The 19,778-nt window shown below is 42.2% G+C and overlaps 2 protein-coding genes and 1 long non-coding RNA gene across 3 annotated transcripts in view; 1 reads left to right on the top strand and 2 right to left on the bottom strand.

Annotated features, from left to right (window-relative positions):
• Positions 1–19,778, bottom strand: part of LOC127495937 (uncharacterized) — a 236,098-nt gene that overhangs the window by 189,301 nt on the left and 27,019 nt on the right. The gene's annotated exons all lie outside the window — the stretch shown is intronic.
• LOC127495896 (protein NLRC5-like) overlaps positions 1–19,778 on the top strand; it is a 207,073-nt gene that overhangs the window by 166,697 nt on the left and 20,598 nt on the right. The window contains exons 30-33 of the mRNA XM_051863323.1: positions 8,217–8,387; positions 8,706–8,876; positions 9,471–9,641; positions 14,862–14,890. Coding sequence (XP_051719283.1) covers positions 8,217–8,387; positions 8,706–8,876; positions 9,471–9,641; positions 14,862–14,890 — 542 coding nt within the window. The remainder of the gene's footprint in view (positions 1–8,216; positions 8,388–8,705; positions 8,877–9,470; positions 9,642–14,861; positions 14,891–19,778) is intronic.
• Positions 826–7,577, bottom strand: LOC127495919 (uncharacterized). The gene is made up of 2 exons (XM_051863384.1): positions 5,519–7,577; positions 826–2,334 (listed from the first exon to the last, which is right to left on the bottom strand). Exons 1-2 carry the CDS (start codon positions 6,387–6,389, stop codon positions 2,153–2,155), a joined length of 1,053 nt encoding a protein of 350 aa, XP_051719344.1. The 5' UTR covers positions 6,390–7,577; the 3' UTR covers positions 826–2,152.

Below are 19,778 nucleotides of genomic sequence, written 5' to 3'. Positions count from 1 at the left end.
ACGTGACAGATGAAGACATGATCCTCAAACTGGGGAAAGTGGCATTTCAGCAGCTTGTGAAAGGCAATGTGATCTTCTATGAGGAAGACCTGAGAGAGTGTGACATTGATGTGACAGAAGCATCAGTGTACTCAGGATTGTGCACTCAGATCTTCAGAGAGGAGTTTGGCTGGTATCAGGGGAAAGTCTTCTGCTTTGTTCATCTGAGCGTTCAGGAACATCTAGCGGCTCTATATGTGCACCTCTCCTGTACAAACAACAACATAAATGTGTTTGATCAGAGTTTGCTGTCTAAAGTTAAGGATTGGTTTCAATACAATTCATCAGAACATGTTTCATTATCTGAGCTGCATCAGAGAGCTGTGAATGAGGCTCTACAGAGTAAAAATGGACATCTGGATCTTTTCCTGCGATTTCTTCTGGGTCTGTCAGTGGAGTCTCATCAGATTCTCCTACAAGGACTAATGAAACAGAGAAGAAGCAGATCTGACAGCAATGAGGAAACAGTTGAGTTCATCAAGAAGAAGATCAGCACCATTGACTCTCCAGAGAAATTCATCAATCTGTTCCACTGTCTGAATGAACTGGGTGATCATTCACTAGTGGAGGAAATACAACTGTATCTGAAATCTGGAAGAATAAGTAAAACCAAACTCTCTTCATCTCAGTGGTCAGCTGTAGTTTTTGTGTTGTTGACATCAGAGAAGAAGCTGGACGAGTTTGATCTCACAAAGTTTATTCTAGGAAACAATAAAGCTGAAGATATGAAAGTTTTTCAGAAGCTGCTGCCTGTGATGAAAGAATCCAGATCAGTTCAGTAAGTGTCACTGAGAACAATCACTTCACTGTTAAAACATCAGGAAAATAAAAGTTCATAAATCTTCAGTGCTGCAGAAGTTGTCCAGAGTTTAGTGGTCAGTATTTTGATGTTTTCTAAACCGTCACAATGTAAAATTCCTTCAGATATTCAAACAAAGTCAGAGAATTTGTGTATGAATAAATAATTCAGGTTTACCAGTTGAATATTCTTGCACATAAAGAAGGAATTTAAATAATTAAATATGTGTTTGTAAATAGATGACATAAAAGAAATTAAGACCAAATTGGAAAAACAGCTCATTTTATCAAGTAGCTCAAATCTCCGAAAACACATTTGATGTATGGTTAACATAGAGTCACACATTTAATTTTACTAGTCAGGTGGACAATTAAACGTTTATCTGAACTTTAGCTTCAAGTTTATTACAAATTCACATTTTAATTTTACGAATCACTGAGTATCTGAAACTATTGCAGGTTCTCTAGTAAAGAGCAGATGTAATGTGTAGCAGCGGCTCTGTTACAATAGCTGGTGTATTAAGCACACGACGAGGAGATAAAATCCAAACAAGTCTTTTACTAGATAATCCACAGAAGAATACAGAAACATACACCAACACATACATGAACGATACCGGACAACACTGGACTGAAAACATAGGGTATATATACATGGGATAACAAGGTGGGTAATTAGACACAGCTGGATGTGATGATGAGGTGATCAGTTACCATGGTGAATGACTAGTGGCAGGAAATAGAACAACAACAAGTCCAAAATGAGTCCAAAACAGAGTGCACATGTAACATATCGCCCCCTCCCGGAAAGGCGCGTCCTCGCGCCGTGGAGAGGGGAAGATGAAGATGAGATGCAGAAGATGGTGTAGGAGGTGGCTCAGGAGGTGGACGGCTAACCGGGAGGAGGCGAAGTGCAGGAGTCCAGGGAGGTGCAGAAGGTGGTGAAGTCCAGGGAGGTGAAGATGGTGGAGAAATCCAGTGAGTAGCCTTGAGCAGAGGAGTCCAGATGTTGCTCCAGGCCACAGCCAGGACGGCGACCCACGGCAGCGTTGCTGGAGGGAGGAGCCGAGGTGGTGAATCGTTCCAAACAACCTTGGGGAGGCGTGGAAGCCGATGTAGATGGATTCTGGGGTGAAGACAGAGAGCCGAAGGAGCGGAGTGATGCCGATGGTCTCGAGGTCCGCGACGGAGTCGCAGCGACGACCCCCCAAGGCAGCAGCAAGGTACCAGAGGGCTGAGGTGGAGCTGGAACGACTGAGGGCCGAGGCGGAGTCTGAGGGAAGGCGGAGCCCATCGGAGCCGTAGGGGTGGCGGGTCAGAGAAACTCAAACGACCCATAGGTCCGTGGCGATGTGATGGCGATGTCTGACCCAGGCAGAGTCGCAGGACCGAGGGAGTCCAGTGGAGCCGAACGCTCGATGGTCACTGCTGTAGACGAGGGTGGAAGGAGCAGCGGCGGAGGAGTCAGGACGATGAGCCGAGGTGTAACGACGTGACCTGAGGCCAGAGGCAGAGCCGCAGAATCCTCATCGCCTGAAGCTGGCTCACAGCAGGCCCCAGGTGTAGCCACGCCACTGAGAGGAGGCTGGTGTAGAGCTGAGGGCGTGATGTAAGACAGCAAGGGCTGGGTAGCAGGCAAGGTTGTGGGCTGGAGAACAGGTTGAATAGCAGAGGGACTAGAACAAACAAAGTCATTATCAGGGTTTTGGAGAGGAGGTGGGAGAGGGAGGCTGGGCGGGACCATTTCATCCAAAATGGAAATGATAGTTTCAGGAGGAATTAACTGAGGTAGGGAATCCTCTCCAAAGTCACAACAGTCCATAGTGCTTGCTTGGAACTCACTCTAAGTGGCGGGAGTGTGGGCGGGGCTCCCTTCCAACCCCTCGTCTTCCACACTGTCTCCCTCGGTGATGGTAACAGCAAACTCACACACCTGGTCAGACATGCTGGGCTCCGTCTCCGTGCCGATGTTACGCTCAGTCGTTCCGCTGGTCGCTGGCTCCTGCATCGCGGTGGAGGCGGGCTCTCTGTCTTCGGTGGGGTCGCGCTGTCTTTCCACGCCGTCTGAGGGTTCCTGGCTGGGCACTGGAGTGGGAGTGGGACTGGCGTCGTTGTCGCAGAAATCCACGGTCATTGACAATCCACATGACGCCATCCCCGGACAGCAGCGCTTTGGTGGCAGTGTTCAGGCCAGCAAACAGAAAGCTGCAAAGGCTGCTGTCCGGGTACTGTGTCAATGGTGCAAGGAGCAAAAAATTGTCCAAATGTTCCTCGAGGGAGCAGTCCTTCTGCTCAAGGCAGAGCAATAGAAATGCGGGTGTGTACATCGTGATGTAACGAAAAGTGCAACACGAAAAACACTGACACGGAAAACAAAAAACATGCCGCAATCTGTCTTAACTGTTTGGTCCGGTATTCTGTTACAATAGCTGGTCTATTAAGCACATGATGAGGAGATAAAGTCCAAACAAGTCTTTTATTAGATAATCCACAGAAGAATAGTCAAGTCAAGTCACCTTTATTTATATAGCGCTTTTTACAATGTAGATTGTGTCAAAGCAGCTTTACATTGATAACTGGTACATTATTTGGCTGCACAGCAGCTCTTAAAAGAATAGTGTCAATGCAGGCAGATCAAAGCACTGTTGAATATCAAATGTCAAGTCAAATGTCAAGTGTCCCCAACTAAGCAAGACAAAGGCGAAGCGGCAAGGAACCCAAACTCCATCAGGTGACATCAGGTGGCAGACAAGTGGCAAATAGGTGTTTAAATGGAGAAAAAAACCATGGGAGAAACCAGGCTTAGTCGGGGGGCCAGTTCTCCTCTGGCCAACAGTGCTTTGTTACGATTCAGGTAGCTATCAGAAGTCCGACAGGATCGCAACATTCAAAGTATTTATTCCAGTTCCATCCAATTGAGGATCGTATTCATCACGGCTGTTGAGGAACTGTTGAGGAACTGTTATAGGAAGTGTTCCCGGTTCCGGCTGACCTAATTTATGCAGCCTAATAATCCTTTAACAGATTTGAAAATATAAATTGGTAATGTGTTATGTGTATGCCAGGTTAAAGAAATGCGTTTTTAGTCTAGATTTAAACTGACAGAGTGTGTCTGCTTCCCGAACAATGCTAGGAAGATTGTTCCAGAGTTTAGGTGCCAAATAGGAGAAGGATCTACCGCCTGCGGTTGATTTTGATAATCTAGGTATTATCAGCTGGCCTGAATTCTGAGATCGCAATAGACGTGAAGGACTATAATGAATTAGGAGCTCGCTCAGGTACTGGGGAGCTAAACCATTTAGTGCTTTGTAAGTAATTAGCAAGATTTTAAAATCTATAAGATGTTTAACAGGAAGCCAATGCAGTGTTGACAGAACTGGGCTAATATGGTCAAATGCAGCACTAAGATCCAGTAAAATGAGTTTGGAAGTTTTTTGTTTTTACTAATTCGGGGTACAGACACAGTCTCTATTTGAAAATATCTAGGTGTAAGAGTTTCTATGTGTTGGGAGTTATCTGAATTTTCTGACTTCTGTAACGTGAGGCAGCTAGCAGACGGTCGGTTTAGCCAGTCTGTCTGTTTCCTGACTTGGGCCCCAGTTTGTCATGTTTCAGTTCTAAGACTATGTGCCATATTACTAGAGAGAAGAGCAGCACCATCCCGGGAGGGATGAATACCATCTCTTTTCAACAGGTCAGGTCTGCCCCAAAAACTTTTCCAATTGTCTATGAAACCTATATTATTTTGCGGACATATACAGGAACATACACCAACACATACATGAACGATACCGGACAACACTGGACTGAAAACATAGGGTATATATACATGGGATAACAAGGTGGGTAATTAGACACAGCTGGATGTGATGATGAGGTGATCAGTTACCATGGTGAATGACTAGTGGCGGGAAATAGAACAACAACAAGTCCAAAATGAGTCCAAAACAGAGTGCACATGTAACATATCGCCCCCTCCCGGAAAGGCGCGTCCTCGCGCCGTGGAGAGGGGAAGATGAAGATGAGATGCAGAAGATGGTGTAGGAGATGGCTCAGGAGGTGGACGGCTAACCGGGAGGAGGCGAAGTGCAGGAGTCCAGGGAGGTGCAGAAGGTGGTGAAGTCCAGGGAGGTGAAGATGGTGGAGAAATCCAGTGAGTAGCCTTGAGCAGAGGAGTCCAGATGTTGCTCCAGGCCACAGCCAGGATGGCGACCCACGGCGGCGTTGCTGGAGGGAGGAGCCGAGGTGGTGAATCGCTCCAAACAACCTTGAGGAGGCGTGGAAGCAGCGCAGCCGATGTAGATGGGTCCTGGGGCGAAGACAGAGAGCCGAAGGAGCGGAGTGATGCCGATGGTCTCGAGGTCCGCGACGGAGTCGCAGCGACGACCCCCCTGAGGCAGCAGCAGGGTACCAGAGGGCTGAGGTGGAGCTGGAACGACTGAGGGCCGAGGCGGAGTCTGAGGGAAGGCGGAGCCCATCGGAGCCGTAGGGGTGGAGGGTCAGAGAAACTCAAACGACCCATAGGTCCGTGGCGATGTGATGGCGATGTCTGACCCAGGCAGAGTCGCAGGACCGAGGGAGTCCAGTGGAGCCGAACGCTCGATGGTCACTGCTGTAGACGAGGGTGGAAGGAGCAGCGGCAGAGGAGTCAGGACGATGAGCCGAGGTGTAACGACGTGACCTGAGGCCAGAGGCGGAGCCGCAGAATCCTCATCGCCTGAGGCTGGCTCACAGCAGGCCCCAGGTGTAGCCACGCCACTGAGAGGAGGCTGGTGTAGAGCTGAGGGCGTGATGTAAGACAGCAAGGGCTGGGTTGCAGGCAAGGTTGTGGGCTGGAGAACAGGTTGAATAGCAGAGGGACTAAAACAAAAAAAGTCATTATCAGGGTTTTGGAGAGGAGGTGGGAGAGGGAGGCTGGGCGGGACCATTTCATCCAAAATGGAAATGATAGTTTCAGGAGGAATTAACTGAGGTAGGGAATCCTCTCCAAAGTCACAACAGTCCATAGTTCTTGCTTGGAACTCACTCTCAGTGGCGGGAGTGTGGGCAGGGCTCCCTTCCAACCCCTCGTCTTCCACACTGTCTCCCTCGGCGATGGTAACAGCAAACTCACACACCTGGTCAGACACGCTGGGCTCCGTCTCCGTGCCGATGTTACGCTCAGTCGTTCCGCTGGTCGCTGGCTCCTGCATCGCGGTGGAGGCGGGCTCTCTGTCTTCGGTGGGGTCGCGCTGTCTTTCCACGCCGTCTGAGGGTTCCTGGCTGGGCACTGGAGTGGGAGTGGGACTGGCGTCGTTGTCGCAGAAATCCACGGTCATTGACAATCCACATGACGCCAGTACCCACTCCACATATTCGGAGAAGCTCCCTCGAGGTCCTTCCCCGGACAGCAGCGCTTTGGTGGCGGTGTTCAGGCCAGCAAACAGAAAGTTGCAAAGGCTGCTGTCCGGGTACTGTGTCAATGGTGCAAGGAGCAAAAAATTGTCCAAATGTTCCTCGAGGGAGCAGTCCTTCTGCTCAAGGCAGAGCAACAGAAATGCGGGTGTGTACATCGTGACGGTAACGAAAAGTGCAACACGAAAAACACTGACACGGAAAACAAAAAACACGCCGCAATCTGTCTTAACTGTTTGGTCCGGTATTCTGTTACAATAGCTGGTGTATTAAGCACACGACAAGGAGATAAAGTCCAAACAAGTCTTTTACTAGATAATCCACAGAAGAATACAGGAACATACACCAACACATACATGAACGATACCGGACAACACTGGACTGAAAACATAGGGTATATATACATGGGATAACAAGGTGGGTAATTAGACACAGCTGGATGTGATGATGAGGTGATCAGTTACCATGGTGAATGACTAGTGGCGGGAAATAGAACAACAACAAGTCCAAAATGAGTCCAAAACAGAGTGCACATGTAACAGGCTCCACCATAACAAGAATAACAATGTACAGTGAGACATTTAAGATTATTTACAAGTCATTACTTTTACAAATAATTGGAATAGAATTTTAAGAATTTATTGATATGAATATTTTTCTAGTAATCTATTAGTCTGCTTTTACATTGCGTGTATCTATTTTGACATGCTGTGTCGCAGTGTGTAATTGGCCATTGCTCCTCTCAGCAGCAAGAAAAAGAAACCTTTATTCAGTGGATTATGTATAACCTCAAAAGAGCGCTCGCTTTACAATCAATAAAAAGCTGTCACTCATCTCAGTTCACGATTTCACAAAGTTCCATTATAATCAATAAAGTTGTCTACACTGAATAATGAATCTCTTACTTGCATCGTGTCTTTGTTAATGAGAGGATTCGTGAGCGTGCAGAACTCAGCTCTGAACAAAAACTCCAGTGTTTTGAGCAGTGAGTGGATTCTGACTAAATGAAACACCTCTGATTGGCCATTGTGTTCAAGAGATCAAAAAACTATCTGTGATCAAACATTAATTGGACCCCTGCAGTACCGCTGTGGACCCCCGGTTGAAGACTCTTGGTTTAAAGTTAATAAATACATAGATATTAATTTAATTAAATCTTAACATTTTTGATTAGTGTGAATTTGACCATGAAACTTGGAAAAGAATTTAACACTGTTAAATTATATTTGAATTGAAATTGGGTTTTTTGATAGCTATTTGATAGTTTAACTATTTATTATGCTATTTGATTTTCATCTCTCTACATGAGGCCCCTGATCTGAACTGAGAGAATGAACAGTGTGTCATTGTTCTCTACAGGTTGTTTAATTGTGGAGTCACAGATGAAGGTTGTGCTGCTCTGACTTCAGCTCTGAGATCAAACCCCTCACACCTGAGAGAACTGGATCTGACTGGGAGTGAAATAGGAAAATCAGTGTCTCTTCTCTCTGATGTACTACAGGATCCTCACTGTAAACTGGAGAAACTGTGGTAAGATCATATTTGACTTCCACACATGAATCACAATGTAAAGTATATTTAAGGTGTAAAGAGAAATGAAGGACATGATGGATTCATTCTTACTGTTCATCACGTTCAGGAAACATTCTGCATTTTTACATTTTTAATAAAACATTGTTTAGTATGTTTTTAAAGCTATTTTAAATATGAGAACTCATGAAATGTCCTCATATTGCATGTGTATGTCGTAATACCAGTGTAATACCAATGTTATACAAATTTGTGTCTTCATAAATCACAAAAAACGCACACGCACACACACACACACACACACACACATAATGTTTTGTGCTCTGTGACATTTTATATCAATTATCTCACATATTTGTGCTTTAAGTTTGTATTTTCTCTTTAATAATGGATTCACTGCTAAACTGATCTGATCTGAACTGAGAGAGTGAAGAGTGTGTCATTGTTCTCTACAGGTTAAGTGATTGTGGAGTCACAGATGAAGGTTGTGCTGCTCTGACTTCAGCTCTGAGATCAAACCCCTCACACCTGAGAGAACTGAGTCTGTCTGAGAATAAAATAGGAAAATCAGTGAATCTGCTGTCTGATGTACTACAGGATCCTCACTGTAAACTGGAGAAACTGGAGTAAGATCAGATTTGACTCTCACACATGAATCACAATGTAAAGTATATTTAAGGTGTAAAGAGTAATGAAGAACATGCTGGATTCATTCTTACTGTTCATCATGTTCATCTTTCTGCATTGACACTTTCTAAAGTATTGTTTTTCATTTTGTAAAATCACACACACACACACACACATCATGTTTTGTGCTCTGTGACATTTTATATTAATTATCTCACATATTTGTGCTTTAAGTTTGTATTTTCTCTTTAATAATGGATTCACTGCTAAACTGATCTGAACTGAGAGAGTGAAGAGTGTGTCATTGTTCTCTACAGGTTGAGTGATTGTGGAGTCACAGATGAAGGTTGTGCTGCTCTGACTTCAGCTCTGAGATCAAACCCCTCACACCTGAGAGAACTGGATCTGAATTGGAATAAAATAGGAAATTCAGTGAATATGCTGTCTGATGTACTACAGGATCCTCACTGTAAACTGGAGAAACTGTGGTAAGATCATATTTGACTCTCACACATGAATCACAATGTAAAGTATATTTAAGGTGTAAGAGAAATGAAGAACGTTCATCTTTCTGCATTGACACTTTCTAAAGTATTGTTTTTCATTTTGTAACACACACACACACACAGGTTTGTTTTGCTATCAAATTAAAGACATTCCATAGGCATAATGTTTTTTATACTGTACATTATATTCTCTCCCACTACACTAAACCTAAACCTACCCATCACAGAAAACATTCTGCATTTTTAAATATTTAATAAAACATTGCTTAGTGTGTTTTTAAAGATATTTTAAATATGAGGACACATGAAATGTTCTCATATTGCATGTTTATGTCGTAATCCCAGTGTAATACCCATGTCATTATACAAATGTGTCCTCATAAATCACAAAAACGCTCGCACGCACACACACACACACACGCGCGCGCGTTTTGTACTCTGTGACATTTTATATCTCAATTACCACACATATTTATTTGTGCTTTAAGTTTGTACTTTCTCTTTAATAATGGATTCACTGCTAAACTGATCTGATCTGAACTGAGAGAGTGAAGAGTGTGTCATTGTTCTCTACAGGTTGAGTAATTGTGGAGTCACAGATGAAGGTTGTGCTGCTCTGGCTTCAGCTCTGAGATCAAACCCCTCACACCTGAGAGAACTGAATCTGACTGAGAATATGATAGGAAAATCAGTGAATCTGCTGTCTGATGTACTACAGGATCCTCACTGTAAACTGGAGAAACTGTGGTAAGATCATATTTGACTCTCACACATGAATCACAATGTAAAGTATATTTAAGGTGTAAGACATATTTTAAGACATGTCAGTGCAAGTTACTTTCAGTTAAAACAGCTCAAACATGCATTTTAGTCTAGGACTAGCTTAAGCCTTGCCTGTGAAACCGGGGGTCAATGTGTTTAAATATGCAGATTAGCTTGTTTTGGTTCATTTAGAAGAAATCTGCAGATGCAAACAGACGGAGGGTAGTAGGCTTAAAACAAACACCATCTAAATGTGTATTTTGGAAGTTTTCTTTCCATTAGAGTAAAAGAAAACTTGTTGGAAGCAAAAATAGACCAAAATCTTAAAATTGTCCACAACATGAAAGAAGTATTCCAATAACACCAAAAGAATTAAAACGATTTATTGATTTGTGCAAAATAAACAAATTATTAGTGAAACTATGTCATTCTCCTTATGCAGTTATTATTCTAAATATATATAGCTACTTGAGAATAGTATTGTAGAAAACACACACTGTGGCATAGTTTCCTTTGCTGTTGCCTGCTCTTGTGATAAACCTAGTGAACACTAAAGAAGATCATGATCTCTGTGTGAACTGATTATTCTGTAGAAATCTGTGGAGTATGAAACAATTGCGTGAGTGTGAGGGAATTAAAATAAATTGGTAAGGAAGTCAGAGTTGTGTTAATATATTTAACATTTTGTTTATTATTTTTTTTAAATAAATAATTATGAGAAGTGCCCTTTTTTCCACTTGAGCCCCTGCCCTCCAAAATGTCTGTGCACGTCCCTGCAGTTTACTGTACATAGAATAGTGAAATTTCCCTCATCTAAAGTACTGGTACTGTGTCAGTTTAAAACCCCTGTAAATGATTATTTCAGCTCTCTCTCAGATTTTGACTGGTGTGTCATCAGTTTTGCTACCTAATGTTGTCATTGTTAAACGTTTTGAGAAGCGTGTCTTTGTTTTGAGAACTGAATGACTGATTTGGGAAACTGAGCCAACTGAATCACGTATAATGTGTTAGCAATCGAGAAAAGCTAAAATACTTTTAGATTCTTACCTAACTCTGCTATTATTTTCTGTGATTGGGATCTTCTTATTGATTTCATGTTATTGTTTCGTCGGATGGCAAAAAGACCTTTATCCATGATGAAAGTGGAACGGGCGGTCGGAGAATCAGCCAAACAATTAAGAAAATTAATCTCAGACATATTTGTTACGGTGTAGTGGTGTTGAAGAGATGAAGCATATACGGAGATCCACAATAATGGGTATTTAATGACAACGAAAGAGATACACACATTTACACACTTGGGTTAACAATAGAACAGACAAGGAGTGCAGGAAGTGAGTACATTATAAAGGGTGTGTGGATGATCAGGTCCAAGTGCAGGTGATGAGTGCTGATGGGGAGATGACGAGGAAGTGAGTGCAGATGTGGAAACAGGAGGATCATGGGAATTGGAGTCTGGGAACAGAGGGAACTGTGACATTACCTCCCCCTCCCGGTAGGCACGGCCTCGCGCCGTAGATGGAACAACCGGGGAGGAGGGGTTGGCGCCCTGGAAGCCTCACGCAGGTGCAGGGAGAGGAGCGGACGGGCACGGAGGTCTCCAGGGCAGGTCCAAGAGACGTGGGCGGCCATGGCGGGTCAGGCGCCTTGGAAGGCCATGGAGGGTCAGGAGCCTTGGAAGGCCATGGAGGGTCAGGAGCCTTGGAAGGCCATGGAGGGTCAGGAGACTTGACAGGCCATGGCAATGCCGAAACCCCGCCCATGAGTTCCCCACCCACAGGTACATGCCCCCCCCCCCCAAAAAAAAATTTTTCTTGGGGAGATCCCTGGTGGCAGGAAGGGATTCGTGGGCTGGCTCGTGTTGGTGAGCTGGAGAGGGCTTGAAGGCCGGAGAGGGCTCGTCGAAGGCCGGAGAGGCGAGCTTGCAGGCTGATGGAGCAGGCTCATCGGCTGCTGGAGCGGGCTTGTGGGCTGCAGGAGCTGACTCGGGAACAACTGGAGCGGACTCGTCAGCAGCTGGAGCAGACTCGTCGGAAGCTGGAGCGGACTCGTCGGCAGCTGGAGCGGACTCGTCGAAGGCCGGAGAGGGCTCGTCGAAGGCCAGAGCGGGCTCGTGGAAGGCCAGAGCGGGCTCGTGGAAGCCTGGAGAGGGCTCGTGGATGCCTGGAGAGGGCTCGTGGATGCCTGGAGAGGGCTCGTGGAAGCATGGAGAGGGCTCGTGGAAGCCTGGAGAGTGCTCGAGGAAGGCTGGCGAGGGCTCGAGGAAGGCTGGAGTTGGCTCGTGGAAGGCAGGAGAGGGCTCGAGGAAGGCTGGAGTTGGCTCGTGGAAGGCAGGAGAGGGCTCCTGGAAGGCTGGAGTTGGCTCGTGGAAGGCTGGAGTTGGCTTGTGGAAGGCTGGAGTTGGCTCGTGGAAGGCAGGAGAGGGCTTGTGGAAGGCTGGAGTTGGCTCGTGGAAGGCTGGAGTTGGCTTGTGGAAGGCTGGAGTTGGCTCGTGGAAGGCTGGAGTTGGCTTGTGGAAGGCTGGAGTTGGCTCGTGGAAGGCAGGAGAGGATTCGTGGGAGGCTGGAGCAGGTCCGTGGAGAATAGGATCTGGCTCGAGGAGAATTAGAGTGGGCTCGGGGAAGGCTGGGACTGCTGGTTCCTCCCAAAAGTCTAATAGCCATTCCGCCTCATTTGGCGGCTCATGGAATGCTGGAGCGGGCTCGTGAAAGGCTGGAGCGGGCTCATGGAAGACTGGAGTGGGCTTGAGGAAAGCGGGCCTCACAGGAGGCTCAGGTGAGGTAGCGACCACTCTCTTGGGCCGCCTGGACCTCTTGGAGGACTTCCTCTTGGACAGCTTGGGCGTAGGATCAGGCAGGAGCCCCGGGGAATGCCCACTGGAGTGGTAGGTGGAGGAAATCGGCGGCTGGTGAACTGGCCAGGCCGCCTGTGTTTCTGAGAGGGCTGGACGAGGAGAATACAACTGTTTTTGAACCTCTTCAATTTCGAACTCTGAACCATTAAGAAAGAGAATCAGATTAATAGACTCAACTAGGGAAAAGAGGCATTCAGGTTCAATATAACGAATCGTCTCCTCATCCAGACCCCTCAAAAAACAGGTGTTAAGGATCGCATCTGGCCAGTTCACCTTACAAGAAAGCTCAGCGAATTCCTCCACATACTTCTCCAGCGGGTGGCCGTCCTGTCTGGCAGTCCAGAGGCGGCCCTCCGCCGAGAGCTTGCGTCCGCAGTTCTTTGAGGGCACAGGAACAAGGAAGATACCCATCGTCTAGGTTGTGGAAATCCAGCGGTTTAGGTCTTTTCTTCTGTTACGGTGTAGTGGTGTTAAAGAGATGAAGCATATACGGAGATCCACAATAATGGGTATTTGATGACAATGAAGGAGATACACACATTTACACACTTGGGTTAACAATAGAACAGACAAGGAGTGCAGGAAGTGAGTCCATTATAAAGGGGTGTGTGGATGATCAGGTCCAGGTGCAGGTGATGAGTGCTGATGGGGAGATGAACAAAACCGAACGAATGGAAAAACATTTCGTAAGTGAACTTGGCTGCGCTGTGTGTTTTTACTCCCAAAGAACCGGTTCATAAGAGTCATTTGTTAATGAAGCTGACTACACTGGGCGCGCTGCGTGCAACCATCATGCTCAGTTTATTGAAAGACGTGTTTTCTTGCCATTATTTTGCGTTACGCTGTTTTTTTAGGTCATCACATTGAAGCGTCGCTGCTGAAAAGCAGTACTTGAAACACTGCTTACATTTATATTTTATTCTGTGATAATTCTGTGGTGGCAGATGGGGTGGCAAAGCTTTTTCTTAGGGTGGCAGCTGCCACCCCATGCCACCCCGGTAGATCTGCCCCTGTACCCCTCACAGAAAACTTTCTGCATTTTTATATTTTTAATAAAACATTGTTTAGTATGTTTTTAAGGTGCCCTAGAACACTATTTCACAAGATGTAATATAAGTCTCTGGTGTCCCCAGAATGTGTCTGTGAAGTTTCAGCTCAAAATACCCCACAGATCATTTATTATACCATGTTTTAACTGCCTATTTTGGGGTGGAATTAAAAATGCTCTGATTTGGGGTGTGTACACCTTTAAATGCTTGTGCTCCCCACCCCCAAACTCGCGACTCCAATAAACATTGTATAAACAATACTGAAGTTCACAATATAACTCTCAAAATGGATCTTTACAAACTGTTGGTGATGCAGCATATCAGATCACGTAAGTATGGCATATTGTGGATGTTTACATTTGATTCTGAATGAGTTTGATAATGCTGCGTGGCTAAAGCTACACTGTTGGAGAGATTTATAAAGAATGAAGATGCGTTTATGAATTATACAGACTACAAGCGTTTTGGGGTTAAAAATGAAAACAACGACATGGCTCTGGTCTCTGTGAATGCAGTAAGAAACAATGGTAACTTTAACCACATTTAACAGTACATTAGCACCATGCTAATGAAACATTTAGAAAGACAATTTACAAATATCACTAAATATATCTTGATATCATGGCTCATAAACAGTTTCGATCAATTATCGATCCATCTGCCATTTTCGCTATTGTCATTGCTTGATGGCTTCACAAAACCTGCAGAACTTCTGATGATTCGGCTATGCAGCTCCACAACATTAATACTGGCTTGAACATGGGCTGGTATATGCAAATGTTGGGGGCGTACATATTAATGATCCCGACTGTTGCGTCACAGTCGGTGTTATGTTGAGATTCGCCTGTTTTTCCGTGGTGTTTTTCACGCACGAGATTTACATATGAAGGAGGAAACAATGGTGTTTGAGACTCACTGTATGTCATTTCCATGTACAGAACTCTTATTATTCAACTATGCCAAGGTAAATTCAGTTTTCAATTCTAGGGCACCTTTAAAGCTATTTTAAATATGAGGACTCATGAAATGTCTTCATATTGCATGTTTACGTCATAATACCAGTGTAATACCCATGTCATTATACAAATTTGTGTCCTCATAAATCACAAAAATGCACGCACACACACACACACACACACACACACACACATCATGTTTTGTGCTCTGTGAAATTTTATATCTCAGTTATCACACATATTGATTTGTGCTTTAAGTTTGTACTTTCTCTTTAATAATGGATTCACTGCTAAACTGATCTGATCTGAACTGAGAGAATGAACAGTGTGTCATTGTTCTCTACAGGTTGAGAGATTGTGGAGTCACAGATGAAGGTTGTGCTGCTCTGACTTCAGCTCTGAGATCAAACCCCTCACACCTGAGAGAACTGAGTCTGTCACTGAATAAAATAGGAGAATCAGTGAATCTGCTGTCTGATGTACTACAGGATCCTCACTGTAAACTGGAGAAACTGTGGTAAGATCATATTTGACTCACACATGAATCACAATGTAAAGTATATTTGAAGTGTTCAGCCTCTTTCTGCTGCTGTGAGTTCAGCTGATTGAGCTGTAAATGATTGAACACATGAGCTGCTCCTCAGTCACATGATACTGCAGGACTGAGAGTCACACTGAAATACACACTTTCACACAATCAACATTTCAGTCTCTTGACTTTAAACAGACTCGAGCTCAACACAACTGAGAAATTAAGAACATGATGGATTCATTCTCACTGTTCATCATGTTCATCTTTCTGCATTGACACTTTCTAAAGTATTGTTTTTCATTTTGTAAAATCACACACACACACTTACATCATGTTTTGTGCTCTGTGACCTTTCAGATCTCAATGATTTAAGTTTGTACTTTCTCTTTAATAATGGATTCACTGCTGAACTGATCTGATCTGAACTGAGAGAGTGAAGAGTGTGTCATTGTTCTCTACAGGTTGAGTGATTGTGGAGTCACAGATGAAGGTTGTGCTGCTCTGACTTCAGCTCTGAGATCAAACCCCTCACACCTGAGACAACTGGATCTCTCTGTGAATAAAATAGGAGATTCAGAACGTGAACTGCTCACTGATCTAAAGAATTCTCCACATTATAAACTAGAGACACTGTGGTAAGTAATCATTTCAAATAAATATTCACATTTTCATATAGCTGAACATTTATATATTTATATGCATATTTGGTCCCACTTTATATTAGGTGTCTTTAACAACTATGTACTAACATTTAAATTATCATCATTTTAAAAAATCATTTAGTACAATTCAATGTTTTTACATTGTACTTATATTTAAAAAAAAAAAAATACCTGCATTTAATTACATCTGTAAATAATTTCTGTAATTACATTTATAATTACACTGTTGACCGTTCCCTTACACCTTAACCCACCCTTAAACCTACCCATACCTTACCCATATTCAACCTCAATAGCAGCAAAAGTGTTTTGCAATACAATATGAACACAATAAGTATTGTAATTATTTTTTGATGTAAGTACATAGTAGTTAAGGACACCTAATATAAAGTGGGACCGCATATTTCTTCATAAACAATGTACTGTATGAGAGTATCCAATTCATCTTCAGTTTAGTCTCTGTACTGTAAATTGTGTTTATTCCTGCCCATTTTGATGAAACTGATCTGATGTTTTCAGTAGAAATGTGCCACAGTTTTTGCCACTGAAAATCTCAGCTGATGGGGATATTTTTTCAGTTCACAACAACCTCATTGAAGAATTGAGATATTACCGTATTGCAGTTAAAGGAACACTCCACTTTTTTTGAAAATAGGCTCATTTTCCAACTCCCCTAGAGTTAAACAGTTGAGTTTTACCGTTTTCGAATCCATTCAGCCAATCTCCGGGTCTGGCGGTACCACTTTTAGCATAGCTTAGCATAGTTCATTGAATCTGATTAGACCGTTAGCATCTCACTCAAAAAAATGACCAAAGAGTTTTGATATTTTTCCTATTTAAAACTTGACTCTTCTGTAGTTACATTGTGTACTAAGACCAACGGAAAATGAAAAGTTGCGATTTTCTAGGCCGATATGGCTAGGAACTATACTCTCCATCCGGCGTAATAATCAAGGAGCTTTGCTGCCGTACCATGGGTGCCACAGGCGCAATGATATTACGCAGCGCATGTGACCCCTGTTTGCACAGGGAGCGTGCCTTGTAACCATGGAGACATTTGTGAGAGACACTGCGTAATATCATTGCGCCTGCTGCACCCATGGTACAGCAGCAAAGTTCCTTGATCATTACGCCGGAATGACAGTATAGTTCCTAGCCATATCGGCCTTGAAAATTGCAACTTTTCATTTTCCGTCGGTCTTAGTACACGATGTAACTACAGAAGAGTCAAGATTTAAATAGGAAAAATATCGAAACTCTTTGGTCATTTTTGAGCGAGATGCTAACGGTCTAATCAGATTCAATGAACTATGCTAAGCTATGCTAAAAGTGGTACCGCCAGACCTGGAGATTGGCTGAATGGATTCGAAAACGGTAAAACTCAACTATTTAACTCTAGGGGAGTTGGAAAATGAGCCTATTTTCAAAAAAAGTGGAGTGTTCCTTTAAATTCAAACATGATCATAACTTCATTTTAAATTTGCTTTTCCTAATTGAACGAACACAATGTGATCATTCAAATATTATATCACATATTTCCAAGGTATTGTCTGACTAATAAAGATCATTTTCTGATCTTGAAAAAGATTGCACAAATGCACTTGTTAGATCCACACATTATACAGTCAGTGAGAGACTGACACAGTATGAAATATATTTTAGTTGCGATTGCATTTTATAAAAATCTGTTTTGAAACACAGTTATTGTTTTCTGCATATTGTAATGGTGAGTGTCCAAAAAAGAGATAAAAAGCAAGAAGTCTGTTTGAAAGTTGTTTCAACCATTGATCAACACTGACACTTCATTGCAGGTTTTTTTAAATATACATTTTATTGGAGTCTATATTATTATTGTACATTAACTTATTCTGTATATACTATATATAACATTAGTTGGAACTGGTAGTATTGTTGTTTATATATTGGCATGTATTGTTTTTAGCTTGTTCTGGTCTGGTTTATGCATAATTTTTGGTTTTAGTCAATAAATTTCATTTTAGTTCATTCATTTTCAGCTCTTATAGTTTCATTTTGCATATTTGATAAACAGAGAGATTTGGCTTGTTTATAATTGATCTGTATTAAAATAGTTTCAGACTTTTATTATTTAAAATGAATGTCTGATTTTACATAATTGACTGTTTTACTTTTGAATTTACAGGCTATGAGGAAATCCCTGTAAATAACTTGAGAAATTCAGCACAGTGTTTATAAACTCCTCTGATCTGAATCACGCAGCAGAAACCACAGGATCCTGAAGCAGAGAGCTCAGAGAGCTGACAGAGAGCACACCGTTTGTGTATCTTGTTATACATACTGAATACAGACTGATAGATTAATAATTATAGCTTTTTTAAGACAGGGTTTCATAAATGTTAATGATGACTGTACAGTATGTGAGTTATACACTAACTCTGTTAACTTGTATTTATGTATATATAAAATACTGTATAACTGTATAAATAACATACATTTCTGACTGCACTGTATTAAAGTCTCTCACTCACATAAAATGACACTATTGTCACTTTAAAACTACTTTACAGCACAATTCGAATTTGTCTCGTTGATGAAGTTTGCATCATTGTTTCTGTTTTTCTGTATATTTCTGTGAAGATACTTTGAAACAATCTGTATATATAAAGTATAAAGTGCTTTATAAATAAAAGTGACTGTGGTACCACTTTGTTACTTCAGTAACTTCTCAGAAATGGCCAAGATGTCACTGCTAGTACTAATGTGATGTTGATGAAGCTCTAGTGTAAATGGAGATGAGAATATAGTAGTGCTGTAATCATAAAGTGTCTTTTCAAAGTTGTAAGAAACTCCATTTCCATGTCAAATAATGTTTATCATTGGTTTTTAAATGTAAACTGCAGACTTTATACAACTAAGCAGCATTTTATTTCACCTTCAGGTGTCTTTAAAAATCACATTTTGTGTCGTCATCTAGTCTGATTTGTCATTAGTATTACAAGAAATCAGTGTTATTCATATGTAAGCACATAACAGTCTTTAGGTCAGTAGAAATGATGATCAGCTCGTATTGAACACAGAGATCAACCCCAACACACATCCATAAACTGCTCATATTAAAGTGTGAATGATGGCTTGATTTAAACTGCTGACGTCATTATGTTTCTAAAAACTGCCTCATAGAGACGTCTTTCCATATGAACTTATTGTTCTTTCTTGCAGTGTTTACATGTATTACAGGACTGTGCTTCATAATAATAGTGCTTGAAGATGTTTTGCCGACTGAAATAAATGGTGTTGAAACAATTTTCACAATTTGAACTAGAAAAACTGAAATAATATTGTCTTATAAAATGTGCTCTAATAATCTTTGTTTTTTATTATTATTATTATTATTATTTTACAGTGTACTGACTAACAGTCTGAATTCAGACATTTGCATTATAGATATTAAAGTAAGAATTAATGCACCACTGTTAAAATTATACAGTAATGTATTATTACTGGTTTAATCATATTCAGTTGTGCTAAAAATGTAATCGACACCCTGACTGATGATGTCAAAGATGAACATTTCAAAGTTTGAAGCATTTTATGAATAAGTGAACAAAACACAAAAGTGTAAAAATGAACACTATTCTCACTTGAGGTGAAGGACAGGAAGAGTTTGTGCTTTTAGACATTTATTTAATGTAATTATATTCAGAAATGTAATTCAGAAAGTTCACTGCAGTTTTGAGTTGTGAAGAAGATTGAATTTGTATTATTGATGTTGTTCACCAGCAGAGGGCAGCAGAGACACTGTGAATATGAGGCCTTGACAATGATATAAATTTACAACTGAAACATCTGAACAAAGAACCATTTCAATATGAATACAATATATACAGTGACAAGAATACATTTGGATTTCTGCATTTATTATTAATAAAATTAAGTCACACTCAAAGACAAACACAATCTGACTAAACTAATAACACACACAGTTATATTTTTCAGAATGATATTGAAGACATTGAGTGATCATTGACAGGACAGTGTGTGAAACTCTGTGTGACGACTTCTCCAAAAGATAACCGGAGTCAATAAAAGA

This window comes from Ctenopharyngodon idella, chromosome 15 (genome assembly GCF_019924925.1).
Source record: "Ctenopharyngodon idella isolate HZGC_01 chromosome 15, HZGC01, whole genome shotgun sequence".
NCBI lineage: Eukaryota > Metazoa > Chordata > Actinopteri > Cypriniformes > Xenocyprididae > Ctenopharyngodon > Ctenopharyngodon idella.
Note: the sequence above shows the minus strand (reverse complement) of the source record. Positions and strands in the feature narration are given on the sequence as shown.